At 37.4% G+C, this 18,460-nt stretch overlaps 1 protein-coding gene across 1 annotated transcript in view; it reads left to right on the top strand.

Annotated features, from left to right (window-relative positions):
- The window catches only part of LOC150089359 (NBAS subunit of NRZ tethering complex-like), a 1,057,261-nt gene that overhangs the window by 261,629 nt on the left and 777,172 nt on the right, over positions 1–18,460 (top strand). The window contains exons 21-22 of the mRNA XM_090389247.1: positions 7,229–7,312; positions 13,536–13,613. Coding sequence (XP_090245373.1) covers positions 7,229–7,312; positions 13,536–13,613 — 162 coding nt within the window. The remainder of the gene's footprint in view (positions 1–7,228; positions 7,313–13,535; positions 13,614–18,460) is intronic.

Raw genomic sequence — 18,460 nt, 5'->3', positions numbered from 1 at the left:
ACAGTAAAAGCCAAAAGGCTCTGGTCCTGCCAAAACAAACCAATCTGACATTATAAGCATGGATATTGATTTCAATCCCAATAAAAACGAATTGGTCTTAGAATTACAAGCAGAAGATAACATAGCTACCAACTTTCCCTAGAAAAGAGAAATCAAAAATTGACTGCCATAAGCAGTTTGCATCCCGAAAACAGACAGGGATTCATTCTCTTCTAGAAAAACCGAATAATGTACATCAATCAGTGGAATTTTGGAGGCACGTATACCAATATCGATGATATTCATGACTTATTAAGCAGTTTAACTCTATTGGCATCTCTCTCTCTCTCTCTCTTCAAGAAACAGACAATGCAACAAGCAATCTCTCTCTCTCTGTTAAAAAACTATGCAATTTATAGAAGAGATAGAAATAATGGAATCGCAGCGCATGGTGTATTCATACTACTAGACACTAGTCTACTATCTAAACCTATTTCACTAAGAATTTCTTTAGAGGCAGCTGTGACACCTGGAATTGCTTTCTCCTCTTGTTTCCATATATCTCATCTCCCAACTTGTGCATTGTAAATGATCTTGAAGACTGTTACAGAGTTCGACCCCTTCTCCTTTTGTGGGATTTTAATGGACATCAATCACTGTGGGTGTCACTCCAGACAGATAAACATGGATAATTAACATGGATAACCTTAGCAATTTACTTACCTCTCTCTCTCTGCTTGTCTACACTACTCTAAACATTGAGTGGTAGGCATTAGACAACTTCCTTAATAGAGACCACTTCTCAGTATTTAGCAAATTCCAAACAACAGGTATATTGCAGATGAAAACGTGACAAAAATGTAAAATTCCAAGACAGACTGGACATAATATTCATCCTGCATATCACTAAATGAACCAGATTATCCAATATCAGTCCATTGATAATGTCCAAGTACATCAGAGATCAGATACTTGCAGATGTGACCATGCCATATCTCAGTCTAATACTGGAATAGTAATAGAGGCATGAGCTTATGTAGCATCAGCCAAAAAAAAAAAAAAAAAAAAATTACACAACCATTCCCTCTAAAAGTTTGTCCAGTTCCTCCTTGAATTTATTTAAGCTATCAACTTCCACAACGACAGATGGAAGTTTGTACCAGCAATTAACCACCCACTGGTTAAAGACAAATTTCTGCACATCTGTTCTACAACTGTCTTTCCTCAATTTGAATTTATGCCTCCTTAGGGTTGTAATCTGAGCAAGTGGAAGAATCTCATCAGAATTCAGCATGCTCAACCCATTCAAGGCCTTATACATCCCAATCAGATCACCTTGCAGGGTGCCTAGTCTCCAACTGCTGCAATTTTCTCAACTTAAGCCTCTCTTGGTAAGAGGATCCCTTTATTCCCCTCACCAATCTTGTTGCCCTTTTTTGTATGCTCTCATAATTATGGCTAAGGGTTTGCTTAGTTCCTTTGCTACCTCCTTTAATATAACTGGATAGATCCCATCCACCCCAATTGCCTTTCTTATGTTTAACTTCAACAATTTCTCCTCCACTTTGCTCTCAGTTATTACAAAATCATCAAGCACCCTGTTACAATTTGATAAATGTCTGGCATTTTGTTTAATAACTCCTCATGTGTGAATGTAGATGCAAAATACTCATTCAGTTTGTTTGCTATCTGAGCAGGATCATTAACAGTCGAATCATCGATATCAAGTGGACCAATCTGATTTATCTCCTTCCTTTTAGAGTTTATATAAATGAAGAAATCCTTGCTGTTTTTCTTACCATCCTTTGCCAACGATTTCTTGTAATCTGCCTTGGCTTGCGTAAAATCTCCTTTTTTGACTTGATTACAGACTAGCTTATATCTGCCATAGACTTCTGTGTTGCCTGATAATTTATATGCACCCCTTGCATTTTTATTCTCTACCACGAGTCTCATTAGTTCATTTTACAACCATTTACGCCTAAACCTTGAACAATATTTCTTAATAGGATGAAAAGTCTAGTAGCATCCAATTAATTCCTTGAATGCTTCCCACGTAGAATTTGCTGTTGGTGACATCATCAATTGATCCCACTGTACAGAATTTAAAAACTGTCCAGACCACTGTAGTCACCTTTACAGAAGCAAAAACCCTTTCCTTTACCTCTGAAGGTAATTATATCTTTAAGTAAATCCCACATCAGTACACTATGATCACTACCACCTAGTGGTTCCTTTATCTGCAAATTCTTAATACATGAATGATAACTGCTGATAACCAGATCAGGAGTATTACCCTCTCTGGTTGCTTCTCGAACATGCTGTTGCAGAAAACAATCATCCAATAAATCCACAAAAGTTTTGCTAGTGTGTGAGTGACCAACTCATATGTTCCAATCAATATCTGGGAAGTTAAAGTCCCCCATTTTGATTTACTAGCCCACTTTATTTCTCTGTACCATTGTTTGTTGTACTCATTCACGTTATTATGCCTATAACACACTCCTACTCTTATTTTTGCTTTTGCAGTGCTTATGTCGCACCAAACTGACTCAACAGTGCACTGTTCATCTATATCAGGGGTGGCGAACGAGTCAATCACGATCTACCAGTCGATCACGGATTTAATTTCGGTCAATCACGACAAATTTTAAATATACAGTCATTCCTCGATTTGTGCACCTTGTGCAATGAAATTTTTGAGATGGTAGATTGCGGTACATTTTGAAGGAAAAAAAATTAAGTTGGCCACTCCTGATCTATATCAACTGGATGCACTTCCTTTGATTTTATGTTTTTTCTTAATTAACAGCATAACCCCACCTCTCTTCCTATCCTTTCTGTACACATTGTACTCCCCTAATTCGAATTCTGCATTCCTAATATCTGTGTGACACCATGTCTCTGATATCCCAACAATATCCACCTTTGATGGCTTGACCAATACTTCAAATTCATCAAATTTATTTATTATACTTCTAGCATTGGTGTACATGCAAGTTTACATGCACCTATTCTTATTCTCAGTTACCCTAACGCATCTGATGCACCAACCTGTTTCAGGATGACTGCCATCAGTCCCTAAAACCCTCAGCACCCCTCGCTCTAGGCTGCTGCTCAATCTAATAGAAGTAGTGCAAGAATCACCTTCACCTCTGCCTGCAGCTACTTTTAACCTTTTAGTCTGTGAATCCCTCCCCCAAGCTAGCAGTTTTTCGACCCACCTAACACTGCCTCAATAGCATAATCAAACACTTGCACCCTTTCTGTTTAAATGTATCCTGGCCCTATAGAAGCAGTCTCTCCTGTTAACATGCACAGATCATGCTGACAAAAATCTCAGGCATTTCAATTGCTGTTGGAATCATGGCTGTAATGATGCAAAAATAGAAAAGAATAAAGCAAGAATTTATTCTGCTAAAAAGACTTTTGCTAAAAAGTATCTGATCACCCTTAACGTCCTTAATTATAGGTGACTTAAAGCAAAAGTCCTGTGCATAAGAATGAAAACTAAAAAAAAAAAAAGAAAAGAATCTTGGGTTAAATTTGCCTTTACTATCACTGAAGATAATACAGATTCCAGCCTTACTAGAGAAAAATCAAATATGCAGATTGTCATTGGCAGATTCCGTTTAATACAACCTCCAATTCTAAAATGGATAGGACTAAATCTATTCCAAGGAGACAGCACACACACCCTTATACAATCCTTCTTCAAACTTACTAAAACTGCATTTAAACCAATGTTTTGAAGAATAAAATGGGAGCTCAAAAGCTAAGAATTGACTTGAAGAAGTGATACTGGTATATCACTTCCATATAACTAGCCTTTCACAATACACAAACTACAAGAATTCTTGAAAATAAGCAAATAGCAATCCTGGCACTGATGTAATATATTACCTAATGGTAAAGAAACTAAATGACAGTGTTTTGCTCTCTTCATTGATCTCCTTGATGTAGGCACCTGTAGGTGGTGGGGGTGGCCTCCCATTGATTCTCCTGGTTCTCCAGATGAGCATCACTGGGATCCAATGCCCACAGCCCAGGCTAACACTGTAGGAATCTGGCACGTTTTCTGTGCACTGTGATCCATAAAGGGGTATCTTGGTAGTTGAGGGGCCCAGCTTCAACACACCACTTTAGTTTCTGCTTTGACAAGACATGGTCTTGGGATGGCTCACCCAAGATCAGTCGGCTGGTGGATTTACCTGCAAGGGCCAACCTTGCCAATGCCATGCATGTACACTCATTGTCTGAGAGACAGGATTTGTTCTGGCAGACATGCGAGTATGGCATCTGGGTAGCCCTGGTGTCTTGCTGCCGAGTGCATTTATTGCTTACTGGGCAGTGAGCATCCCACTTGGGCTGTATGGTGGTTGCATAGGCAGGTTCAGGGTAGGGGCACTGGGGCATGTGTCTCCCTGTCGTTTTTCAGAGAATATACATCAGTTGTTTACTTCTACAAAAACATTTTTTTTTTTTTTTTCATTGGTAACAGGATTTTATCTATTTTTGCATTGTAGCTCAGCTATTTTCAACTAACTAGTTGATAACAGTGATTCTGATGTGATCGCCATTCCAATTTGAGGCGTCATGCAGTTTGGTTGTGTGTAATGTTTACTTCAAAGTAATTCAGAGTTTAGCTGTGTGCTTGTGTCTGCCAGTCACATTATGTTTGAGTGTTGTATTTGTTTTTTTGTGTGCATTATTTTGTGCTTTGTTTGTGCACAAACAAGGCACAAAATGGTGCCCCTCCTGTTATTATTATTTTTTTTTTCTGGATGTGCCAGTGGGTGGTTGGATAACCCAGGCACTGAACCAAAATTAAAAAAAAAAAACACCCGATAAAGGTTATTTCTATAGGGTATTTCTATCTAACAAGTTCCCTATTTGAAAATGAAATCAGTGAAACAGACAATGCCAATGCAGCAAAGGGACCTTGAACTGAAGTACTGTCAGATCCCATTCTGAGGTTTTAATCGTGCATTCTAACACTGAGAAACCTATTAGGAAAATATTGCTATTTTTCATACAGAAGCATTTAGAGGGCTTAGCAGGTTTCTGTGAAATCAGTTAAGAGGCTTTGTTTTTTTGTTTTAGACAATGTTACCCAGTCACCAAGGCAATCCCTTTCTCTGTTGCCCACTATCCACATGCCCACTATCCTCCATGTAACTTCCCCATTAAAAAGTGGAGGAAGGCCACCACTTCAAATTGTGCCTACCAAACTAACACTGACTTCTTGCCTGTTTTCACCGATGGCTTGAGTTATTTGGTGTTTGGTCTGCTGTCACCTTCCCAGATTACAGTGTATCTGAGAAGATGGCAGCAGAGTTGTATGCTATAGAATTAGCCTTGGTCTACATTAAAACCCACAATTACCAAAGGTATGTGGTATATACCAACTCTAAGTATACTACAGGCTTTATTGTAGATGAAATATAATCCTCATCCCTTCCTGCCCATAATCAAGCAGACATTACATTCTCTTTCTGAATGTTCATTTGCCTGTTTTAGCTGGATCCCAAGCCACATTGTGATTAAGGGTAACAAACTGGCTGATAATGCTGCCATGTTACCCCAACCCCAGAATAAGCATTATTCTCCTATACAGGCAAGTAATATGCAATAGATTGCTTTCCCAGTGGCAACAACTTGGGCATGGTTATGAACAATCTCCCAGTGGCAACAATCTGGGCATGTTAGGTTATGAGCAATCTGAATCAGATAAAGCTGTAATTAAACATGGCAATCTAGTATGTGCAGAAACTGCAGAGAGGAAGATCTTGCTTGCCTCTGCATAGGACACAGTCATCTTACTCATTCATTCTTGCTGAGGACAGATTACTCTACGTGTAAGTACTGTAACACCTTTTTAACCATATGACATATTTTATTCAAGTGTCCACATTATAGAGTCACTGACAATGACCATGTTTCAGCCATTTTTAGTTTTATAAAATCATTAAACTTTTTGATTTAATTTAAAATTTATCTTTTTATACCTTTTTTACATATTTTTATTATTATTCATTCTGATATAGTGACAATTGATTTGCCTCACTGAAATGTTAACTGTTTTCTTTAATGTAATGTGGTTTTGGCACATTATGAAAATATTCAAAGGAAGAGACCTGAATTGTGGAAGAATGATTGTATGCTTCATCAAGGCAATGCTATAGCACACAACACACTGGATTGTCTTGATGAGCCTCTGTTTGCCAGTTTCTGGCCAAAGACAAATCCGTGTGTGTGTGTGAACACACATCCTACTTACCAGACCTTCTAACAATTTTAGCATTAGCATTAGTAGAGGCATATGATGCAAGAAAGCAAGCTTATTCGGCATCAGCCAAAAAAAAAAAACCACACACCACTCCCATTTCACCCCTCCGTTCGTTCGAAATACCTGTCCAGTTGAGCTTTAAATTTGTTTAGGCTATCAACTTCAACAACAAGTGATGGAAGTCGGTTCCACCAACCAACCACCCGCTGGCCAAAGGCAAATTTCCGCACATCTATCCGACATCCGTCCTTCCTCAATTTGAATTTATGCCCTCTGAGGTGATTATTCTGAGCAAGATGAAGAATCCCATTGGCATTGAGCATGCTCAAACCATTCAAAGCCTTATACACCTCTATCAGATCACCTCGCCAGTGCCTAGTCTCCAGACTCTGTAATTTGCAAAACTTAAGCCTTTCTTCGTAAGAGCAACCCTTTGTTCCATTCACTAATCTTGTTGCCCTTCTCTGTACCCGTTCCAGCAGCTCTACATCCTTCTTGAAATGAGGCCTCCAGACCTGTATACAGTACTCAAGATGTGGCCTATTTTATATTCCCTAAACTGAAAATTGTACTTAAGGGAACTCATTTTTAGTTTGTTTGAAGGCATTCAGAATAAAATAACTGAGGAGTTAAAAGGGCTTACACCAGATGACTTCCAGAGATGTTTCTGTTCTTGGAAGAAACATATGGGAACTGTCCCGTATGTGTGTATATATTAGCCTAAGGCCATTTTTTTTTTTGAAGAGGATAACTTGTAAAGTATGAAATATTTCATTATATTTATTTTATTGCAACAGTCTTGTTATTTAGTAGCCTTGTAGCCATTATTTCTGGGAATTGTTTTTAGTTGGATTGTATAACACCAGCAAGCACTCTTATTGCTAGGTTAATAGCACTTCTTATTATAAATTTTGATTTTTATAACTGCTTTTCTTAGTTTCTTAGTTTTTGTTGTTATAGATTCAATTCTTGTGATCCAGAAGTGTATTATTGGGACGAAATTCGAACAAGGGATGAGGACTGGTGTGAATTGAATTATAACAGGTATGTTGATTTATCTTTAGATTAAATTGATTATATTTGAAATGTATGTTTGAATTTCTTTTTTGTAGCTATTTGTTTACATATATATATATTTTTTTTTTTTTTTTTTTTTTTTGCCTTTTCACTTTAGAATAGAGGGAAGGGTTGGTTTAAAATAGTGCTGTTATTATTTTACTGAAATAATCAGCAAAATGAGGATGTTATGTTAATCTTTTCTGAAATTATAATTACACAACATATAGGTTCTTTATTTTAGAATATAGCTAATATTTGAATATGTTATGTTTTAAAATAGCAGAATAAAGCTATGCAGTCTTACTTCTCTGGATCAAGAGTATGTAGTCTGGTTTATGTCAAGCACCCATTTCTTCACTGAAAGAAATGGGAGCTTGCCAAAATTGAGAACTCATTTTATCTAGTGACTTGCTGGGTGATGCATTTCTGATTCAGGTTCCAGAACAGAATTGTACAGTACTTACTGTTCTGGGTCAAAAGTATTAAATTTATTGTAAAATTACAATTAGGCTTACAGTTTTTATAATAGTAGGCTAAAAATTATTTTTAGGATTGGTGCTGGGAAATTTTAGATAAGGATATTTTTAAAATTTTGTATAAAGAATTTTATTTTTAATATTTTTTTTAATCAAGAGTATGCAAATTAATATCATTAATTAACTGTGATTAACTGCAGTGTGGTGGGAGGGAAGAACTTGTGTGTGTGTGTGCTCTTCAGACCATTTTAACAGGAATTAAGGATGATGTTCTGCTATTTTTGGGTGTGATTTTTGTTACCTTTGTCAAAATTGAGGGTGAAAGACATATTATCATACAATTTATTAAAAGTGAGGAGGGATTTTAATATTCCTCTCAAGGGAACAGCTAAGATTGAGGTAAATGTGCAATCTGGAAATGGTGTACTAAAAGCCTGATTTCAAATTTCCATTTCAGACATTGATATGCAACAGAGAAAAGCATTTTTTTGTAGGTACCAAAGCACCACTACAGAGTTTAGAGTGATAGGTCACTGAAGTAAATAAAAAACCAGAGGCATATCAGAGAAGCTTATGACTACTGAAATGTTTTGCCATATTTTGTCAGAGCATCCACATTCTTGGTGTGGAGAAGAGCCTAAGTTGGGCTAAGTAAGTGTGGAAGGGCATTTTATTATCAAAATTAATCTACAGATCTTTGTGGACAGACTGTCAGAATAAGCTGTTAATTAACTACTGGCTGGTACGGGAGGGGTAATTTTTCTTTGTAAAAGAGACATGAGTAGATTTCTGAGCATTAATCTTAAGACAAGAATTTGTGTTGCGTTAAGCAGTAGTTTCTAAGACTGCATCGACTAATATATTGTTATCCAGACTCAGATCAGGTGTGTGAGAGTGTCGATATTTTGACATATCTGCATAGGAGATAAATGAAATTCCTTGAATGGCTAGTGGGGTAAATAAGGGAAGAAAAGGAAATGCACATAAAGTTCTACCTTGAGGTGTATGCCAGTGGATATAGATTTCATTAAAAATCTTTACAGCAAAGATTACAGTTGGTTTAAGTTGTGAGGAACACAAAGTCCAGAAAGAAGAGAATGTTACTGGCAATGTTATAGGAATTCTTAAGTAGAAAAATTACATCTCAGTGTTAACCATCAAATGCAGACTATATACCAAGGTAGATTATATCTAGCTGGGCTTTATGTTCAAATGTATTGGTAATGAGAAAAGAGATGGATAATAAATTAGCAACCATAGATCTACTCTTCTTTCCATAATGTATATTGGAAAATGAATTTGGAGAAACTGGTGCATAAGCAGGGAAAGTAGAACTTTTTGCATCAGTTTTAGAAATGAAGAGTTAGTATTATGCTCAAAGTTTTTTGGCATGTAGTAGTGTTTAACTTTCAGTACTGGAAAGGCAATATAACTAGAATGGGGGGGGGGGGTAGAATCGAAGCTTAAACAACAGTTAATGATGGAGACTGTGGGATGCAAAGTGTATAGAGTTTCAATTTAAAGATAAAGTTACTTATGTTATCACAACCAGTAGAGTTAGAAAGGGTAAGTTTATTAATCAGGCTTTTCACAACTTCAGAATCAAATGAAATAAAGGAAATTATGGAGACAAGAAAGCAGTTTCAAGGAAATTTGGACCATTCATAAATAAAGCAATCAACCCTTCTTGGGCGCCTCCATAGCCAGGTGGGAAGGAACAGCAGTGCATAGCACACGCTTCTTGATTAGACCGGGGTTCGAGCCCATCACCACCAAATACGGAGGATGCAGAAAGGTCAGGGAATGACCACCGCATATTCCCGGAGCAATATGGCCTTAGTTGCTAATGCTTCTAAAAACCAAATAACAAACAAACAGCCCTTCTTTTGTAGTACCCAGATACTTAGATCAAAAGGAAGCACAATTGATGCTTTAGAACAGGCAAGAATATTCTTATCAGTGGGGAGTTTAGGAATAGCTGGACTTTTTTTTATTATTTTTTTAAAGATATATAATGTGAGACCTGACTTTTAATTCACAATATTTTCTTAAAATGGAGAGTTAGATTTCATTCTAAAGAAGGCATCACCAAGTCCAGGACTCTACCAAAGTTTAGGCTACATGGAGATATTAGATAACATGGAAGAAGAGTTCATAGTAAGCCAGAGGCTTTTGAAATTAGCAAAAAAAAAAAAAAAAAAAAGTCAACTTCTGCTGCCATTGTGTTGTATTGATATAAGAATGTTCAAATTCTGCCAGCATTGTATTGTGTCAATATAAGATTCTGCCACCATTGTTATAAATATTGATTTAGCAGTAGTAGTAATGGGAAATGATGCAATAAAGCAAGCTTATACAGTATCAGCAAAAAAAAAAAAAAAAAAAAAACACGTTTCACCTATCCATACCCTCCAAGAATTTGTCTAATTCTCACTTGAATTTGTTCAACCTATCCACTTCCACAACAACAGATGGAAGCCTGTTCCAACAATCAGCCACCTGCTGGCTGAAGGCAAACTTCTGCACATCTGTCTTGCAACCATCATTCCTCAACTTGAATTTATGCCCTCTTGTGTGTAGTTTCAGCAAGTGGAAGAATACCATTAACATTCAGCTTATTCAATCCATTCAAGTTTAAAAACTTCGGCCAGATCTCTCGGAGATGTCTGATCTCAAGACGCAATTTGCAGAACTGACGCCTTTCTAGGTAAGAGCATCAGTTACTCTAGGGTTAGTGCTACCCATTCTTAGTACCTTGCATTTGTGAATTTTAAACTTCAACTGCCATTTCTCAGCCCACTGACCCAATTTTCCTGGATATTGTTGTAGTAGCAAACCCTGATGACTGTCATTAACCACCCTTCCAACCTTTGTATTATCTGCAAACTTAGACATTAAGCCTGATATAACTAGATCTATATCATTGATAAATATTGAAAACAACAGTGGACCCAGCACTGAACCCTGGGGAACCACTCTCTGTCTTCTTCCACTTAACCATCCCTTTATCCCTAGCAGTAACTTGCCCTTAATGCCACATTGCCCAAATTTGTAGAGCAGTCTTTTATGTGCAACAGTATCAAAAGCCTTCCTGAAATCTAAGTATATGATGTCAAAGTTATTTTTTTGCATCCAGTTCCTTGATCACTGCATCATAGTAACCTATCAGATTGGTTAGACGATTGCCCCTTGACAAATCCATGCTGTGATTGCAGTTTAATTGCATGCTTGTACAAATGGTCTTGTATTACTTCTTTAACCAGCGATTCTGGGTGCCTTTTTTATGTCCATCCTCAACAATTTTTTCCTCTATTTTCCTTTCAGTTATCACAAGGTTATTTAGCTCCTCGTTAGAGTTTGATAAACTTTTGGCATCTCCTATCCTAAAGAATTCCTCATATGTGAATGTAGATGCAAAATACCTATTCCATTGTCTGCAACCTGAGCAGGGTCATCAACAGCCCATGAACATCAAGTGGCTCAATATGATTCAAACCCTTCTACTGTTAATGTAAGCATAGAATCTTTGCGTTCTTTACCAGAGACTTCTCATAATCTGCCTTAGCTTGTCTAACCTCCTTTGGTTAGGCAGTAATGCTAGGTTTTCTATATAGTTTTGTAGGAGTGTAATCAATATCAAAAGTGTTTCTGTTAGGTCCAAAAACTATAAATTAATGGCAATGCAAACGTGGTTTCCTAATGTAAATGTTGTGTAGTGTGTAACAATCTAAAATAGCATGGTTTGTACTGGCTTCAAATAAGTGGGATTACTGTAGCATTGTTATTTTTGTTTCTCTTAGTTTCATGTCATTTTTAAATTAAATTTAGACTAAACTCAGAGAAGAGCAGCAAAGTAATGAACTCAAAGTAGTGAAAATTCTCAGCTCAGGGGAGAATTTCTGGGTGCAGTTCGCATGCAAATCAGGATTACATTGTACCACACAGCTGTGAGGTTGGGCAACACAAATTTTGCACAGAACTTCTTTTTCCCTAAATCTTCATGCAGAATTTAATGAATCGTCACCATATTCATATCCAACTCATCAGCCATTATTCTGATAGTCAAATGACAGTCTTTTGCCACAATTTCCTGAAATTTGGCGACCCTGTTTTCATTTCAAGTTGTTGATGGATACTTACTTGACTTTTTGCGAACATCCTCACATCCATCTTTGTGCTGTTTATTTTGAACTGGTTTTACCATTAGGTAAAACCAGTTCAAGGACAGATACTTAATAAACACACTAGTATGACTGGATGTTTCATTACCATAAATAGTTTTAAACACTTCACATGTTTTTGTTGCATATTTTCCCTGTTTAAAACAAAATTTCATATTTGTTCGTTGCTCAGTTGCAAAATCATGACACAGTAATTTAATGCTACTAGGGAAATTGGTTGTTACTCTCAACCTGTCAGCTTGTTGGACAGTCTCTGTACCACCATTGTTGGATTAAGTTTCAATTACAACATACTGCTTCTGTTCATTTTCAAACTTGTCAAACACGACTGTACTGGCACTAGTTCGGGAACTTTATTGCCAAACCCTGTACCTATGGGGAAAGCGAGAAGGACAATACACATGCAGGAATAAATGTTATAAACATTTTAAATCCATAAAAATTTATATTTTGTTAAAGCTTTTTGAATGACTTGTTAATACTTAATAAAAATTCAAGGTATAGCCTCATACTGTGGGAAAATTTACAGACATGTAAATTAGTACAAATGTATCATATCTATACACAGTAAATAAACTGAAGTTATTATAGTGGCATCATTTTGTTATATCTCATATTGTGAATAACTTCACAACAAGTTGCCTATCTAGTTATAGTTCAAATAAGTAATGCTCGAATAGAGAAGACCATTGTTACTTATTCTCAGTGGATACCACCACCAAGACAGCTGTTTCAGGGCTATTTGGCTGTTCATTGGTGAGTGGATAGGCATCCATTGGTTTAACAACTGACATCCCAGTTGTTAAAATAATGTGAGAAAGTCTGAATGGTGTTTAGTAATTTAATGCTTAATAAAAATCAAGGGCTAACATCTCAGACTGGGAAAATTTAAAGAAATATAATAAATATTAAATCTGCAGCCATCGTCAATCCACTGCAGAATGCAGACTCCTCCATATTGAGAGAATGGATCATAATCTGCCATGCTGATTAGTGCAGGTTGGCAAATAGACCAGCATTTAGCAGTCAGGGCTTGACTGCTAAATGCAGTCAAGCCCTGACTGCCCCGGTCTGCTCAAAGATCGTGTGCTATTGCACTCTTGCTACTGACCACTTGGCTATGGAGGCCTTTACAGACATATAAGTTAGTGAAAATACATCATACCTATACACAGTAAATTTACTGTAGTAATTATAGCATCACTTTTTCATTATATGTCTGTTTCATTTATTTAATTACATCAGTTATTTAATTGCTTAAATAGTAAATAAATAATTAAATAAATGATTTATTTACTATTTCAGTGACTAAAGTGGTAACTGGTGAAATTGGCCATAATATCCCTTGCATCATAAAGAGCTTACCAGCAACAACATGCACCTCTTAATGTTAAATCTATTTTTAAGTTTTAAAACAGGCCAAATTCACCAGTTTAATTTTTATTTAAAAATTAAATTAACTTATCTGATTCTGTTCTCCCTCACTGTATTTTTTTTATCATTTTATCTGTGAAATAAAGTTAATAACCTTAAATTTTTCTATCTTTATAGGATACTCTCTTCACCTGCTTCACAAGACTTTATTACAGAGTTTTACGAAGATCATAAAGACCTTCAGTATTACTATCGGTAAATCTTTCCTCCAACTCCTCTGTTTAATAGGATAGAAGTTTTTATTGTAATTTGCTATATTAAATCACACTAAATCATAGTTACGATGTTTTGCAGGAGGCTTACTCTTGTTTTTAAATTCTTCTTGCTTAGGCGTAAAGCTACTGTGAGTGCCACACAAACCCACCAGTCTTTGTATTGTCACTATGGCTATTGCAAACACATAGTAACTGTGCATAATTACTGCCATATGGTATATGTGAGCTTGTTTCAGAAAGTTTTTCTTGTACATTGTTCTCGACATTCCATACCATTTCACGAGTTTGCCTGCTAGACGGTACTGAATGCAATGTGCTGAATTCTTTTGTCAAGCAGGCATTTTCCTTGTTGGTAGTCAGGATATCAACATTACAGCAATCAGTTACCCAGTTCTACCAGAAACTGGTAAATGTGTAATTGAGACTTTGCAGATGCTCCAGTAGGATGTGGAAACAGTGCTGTGAATGAGGTATATATGTCTATGGGACACAAAAGGTTTGTTGAGTTAAAATGAACTGAAAGATGGTGATTGTGCCAAGTACTTGCTAAAGTATTGATAAGATAGAAGAAGTAGAAATTGGAGCAGAATGGTATTAAGGGTAAGTTGCTACAATCGATAAAAGGATGGTTGAGTGGGAGAAGACAGAGGGTGGTAATTAATGGGTGCTGCTCTTTGTGGACTAATGTTATTAGTGGAGTCCCACAGGGTTCGGTGTTGGGTCCTCTGTTGTTTTGCTTATTTATCAGTGATATTGATGAAGGTATATCAGGCTTAGTGTTGAAGTTTGCAGATGATACAAAGGTTGGCAGGGTTGTTAATGACAGTAATGGCAGTGTCCTACTGCAGTAGGATCTAGATAATTTGGGCAGATGGGCTAAGAAGTGGCAACTGAAGTTTAACCTTGACAAACGCAAAGTACTGCATATGGGTAGAAGTAACCCCAGAGAAACATACCAACTGTGTGGTAATACACTTAAGGTGGTAGAAAATGAAAAAGACCTGGGAGTAATTGTGCAGTCAGATATGAAGTTTTCTGAGCAATGTAGACAGGCTGCTAGGGCAGGTCATGGGGTTTTGTCAATGATATATAGGAATTTTGCTAGCAGGGAAAAGGTGATTGTCCCCTCTGTATAAGGCAATGGTCAGGCCATGCCTTGAATACTAGGAAGGATGTAGATTTGCTTGAGCGTGTACAGAGAAGGGCAACAAGATTGGTGAGGGGAATGAAGGGATCCTCTTACCAAGAGAGGCTTAAGTTCTGCAAATTGCAGTGGCTGGAGACTAGGCACCTGCGTGGTGATCTGATTGAGGTGTATAAGGTCTTGAATGGGTTGAGCACGGGGAATTCTGATGGGATCCTTTCACTTGTTCAGATTACGAACCTAAGGGGGCATAAATTCAAATTAAGAAAAGACAGATGTAGAATAGATGTGTGGAAAATTTGCCTTTAGCCAGCGGGTGGTTAATTGCTGGAACAAACTTCCATCTGTCGTGGAAGTTGATGGGTTGAATAAATTTAAGGAGGAACTGGACAGGCATTTGGAGGGAATGGTGTGATTTATTTATTTATTATTATTTTTTTTTTTTTTTGGCTGATGCTGCATAAGCTCATACACTTGCTTTCTTGCATCACATGCCACTAATACTACTACTACTTCCTCCTGGGGAGCCATTGAGCACGGCACTGTGCATATTATTATATATATATATTTATATATATATATATATATATATATATATATACATGTTCTCAATATCTTAAATGTAGTGTAATTAATAACTTCTATTAATCATATATTAAGTCAAATAAATTTAGTACCCATAAATATTCTGGATATAGATATCCTGTGGTATGTAGCTACTAACTGTCACTCAAACAGGATTCGGCCAATCAGGGCTTGACCATGTGATGCGCACTGAGAACAAAGGCCTTTGTTTATTAAGCAGCATAGTAAAATCAGATGAGGAAAGCTAGTAAAATATCCAAAATTCATCATGAAAGTTATTATTATTATTATTAGCTATGTGGTGCAAGGAAGCCTGAGGCTTGTGCTGCACCAGCCAAAAAAAAAAAAAAAAAAAAAAAAAAAAGAAGGGAATCATCTAGAAAGAGAAGAATGATGATATCCTGCTCAGAACCCTGGGTGTGCCAAGCCCATAGTCATCAGATGTGAGCCCCTGGGGTTAATGTGGCTGTAAAATTGTTCAATTACTATTCCCAATAATAATTACTATCATCAATATTTAGGCAATATTTGTGGTACTATTAGCTTTAACAAAATTCATCTTAATACAATGCAAAATCACGTTGTGGCCCAGTGAGATCAACGCTAATAAAAATGACCATAACTTTCGATTACCTTGGACGATCTTCACGAAGTTCATGTCTGTGGACACATCTTGAAAAGAGGAACGTGTTGGACACAAAATAAATCAAAATGTGACACTTGAAACCAATAAATGGCACAACAAATAACTGAGCACCAAAACTATGCATGTGGCCAGTACTTTGTCAGTGCCACCACTGGGTACCTGTATGGTGAGGGACCTCCCAGTGATGCTCCTGGTCCTCCACATCATCACTGTTATCCAGTGCCCACACCCTAGATATCTTGGTATTTGAGGGGCCCAGCTTAATCATACCACTTTGGTCCTGCTTCATCAAGATGGAAGGTCTTGGGTTGGCTCACCCAGGATCATTTGGCTAGTGAGCTCACCTACAAGTTTCAACTGTGTCGACATGCCCCTACACTCGTGGTCTGAGAGACAGGGTTTGTGTTGGCAAACATAAGGATATGGTTTCTGGGTAGCCCTGCAGTAAAATAATGGCAATGCAGCAAAATGGCCCAGATCGGACAAAACATGAGGACACACCACACTTTGTAGTAATTCATACCACTATTGAATATCTCATTGGGAAGGTGTTGACCTTCTTTATTCAGAAAGGTCTGGAAAGGTTGGCAGAGTTGCCAAAATCTGATCTGCATGATATTTCAGTAGAAACCAAAAATGAAAAGTGTTCAAAACAGCTTTTTCAAGACACCTCTGTCGAGGGGAATTCCACTTACAGTTACCCCTCATAAGTCTCTAAATTCCTATCACGGTGTGCCACAAGGAGGGACAGCTGTAAAAAGAATATTTGAGCTTAGGGATGGGAATCTAGTACCCACTAGAAACCTCATCCTTCCTTTCAACCTGCCAGTGTCTCCTAATTCCATCACAGCTGGGTACCTGCATTGTCCCACAAGGCCAAATCCCTTAAGTTTCTTCAAGTGTCAAAATTATGGACACTCGTAGATGGCCTATTATGGTACTCTTGCATGTGCTCAATGTGCAAAGGACCAGAAAATCATATGTAGTTCAGCTATAAAACGTATATGCATCAGCTGCCAAAGAGAATACCCTGTCTGCTCAAGAGCATGCCACTGGTGGAAGGGAAAAAAAAAAAAGAAGAAAGATGTGACCATTCCACCAAGATAGTCATTGCGTGCCATGTATTAAGCTCTCAAAAACGTATCCAAAAAAATTCAGCTGCCTACTCCAATGTCAGTACCACCTAGTGCTTTGCCATTACCAAAATAAAATGAGGAGAGGGGAAATCTAAAAGAGCCACCTGCAACAAAAGAATAAATGGATGTTGAAGTCAAGATGGTACCAGGTTGCTCATTCCTTGAACTCTTCCTAAAAGAAGAAATGGATACAAGCCAACATCTTTTCTTTCCAAAAAACAATAAACCCAGTACTGAGAAAAGGAAGCCGTCAGCCATTCATAAGCTGACAGACAGATCCAGAAAATCTAAATAATGGCAACATTCAATTACAGTTGAGTTGCTGTGAAAAAAGTGTTCCCTTGCATCATGAAGTGGATGTAGCCAGCTAAAATGGATAACTTTATGTGGGCACCTGTATTTGGTGAGAGACTTCCTAGTGATGCTCCTGGTCCTCCACATCATCACTGTCATCCATCAAAATAGTGATGAAGTCAAAGCCCTCCTGTGTAAGCGCAAGCCAGTTTGCTTTTGCCTATAGGAGACATATTTAAAGGAAAATAAGGACCCTTACTTGCTTAACTATAATTATTTGCAAAAACAGAGCCGGGGATGGACCTGCCCGTGGAGGAGTTGCCATTCTTATGGGTAACCATACTCCTTTTCAAGCTATGCCACATCACCAACTTAGAGGCAGTAGCAGTTTATCTATCAGCAGGGTTTCTCTTAAGTTTTCCCTCTCCTTGTTCCATATATTTTCCACCTGGGAATGACATTCACTGGCAGATCTTGATGATCTCATTAAGCAGTTGCTATCCCTTTTTCTATTACTGTGGGATTTCAATGGACATGTTAGTTTATGGGATAGTGCTGATAACAGTGAAAGGGATCGAAATATTGAGTGTATGCTCAAAAACAATGACCCAGCCTTTCTAAATGTGGATTATAACACCTTCCACATGCCTACCCCCTATGTTTATTGTGATTGATCTCTCTCTCTCTCTCTCTGTATGCTCCCCTTCTCTCCTCACTGTGTGTACATGGGAGTTTGAAAACAATGTTTATAGTACTGATTACTTCCCCATGATATCCGCTCTTTGCAGTGGAAGTCCATGTCACTCATTGAGGATATTTTGTTGGAAACTGTTTCTATTGGAATGAACAGCAGCCTAGTAAGAAAGGTGCTAGGGATTTCAAGGACTGCTGGGAGTCATCTTGGAACAAGTAACTACATGGACTATGTTAGGGTCTAAGAGTAAGAACAGGTGCATGTACACCAATACCAGGAGTATAGTAAATAATAAATTTAAAGTACTAGTCAAGGCATCAAAGGCAGA

This window comes from Mastigoproctus giganteus, chromosome 2, assembly GCF_048544385.1.
Source record: "Mastigoproctus giganteus isolate SK-2022 chromosome 2, ASM4854438v1, whole genome shotgun sequence".
Classification (NCBI taxonomy): domain Eukaryota; kingdom Metazoa; phylum Arthropoda; class Arachnida; order Uropygi; family Thelyphonidae; genus Mastigoproctus; species Mastigoproctus giganteus.
The sequence above is the reverse complement of the archived record's forward strand: the minus strand, read 5'-3'. Positions and strand labels throughout refer to the sequence as shown.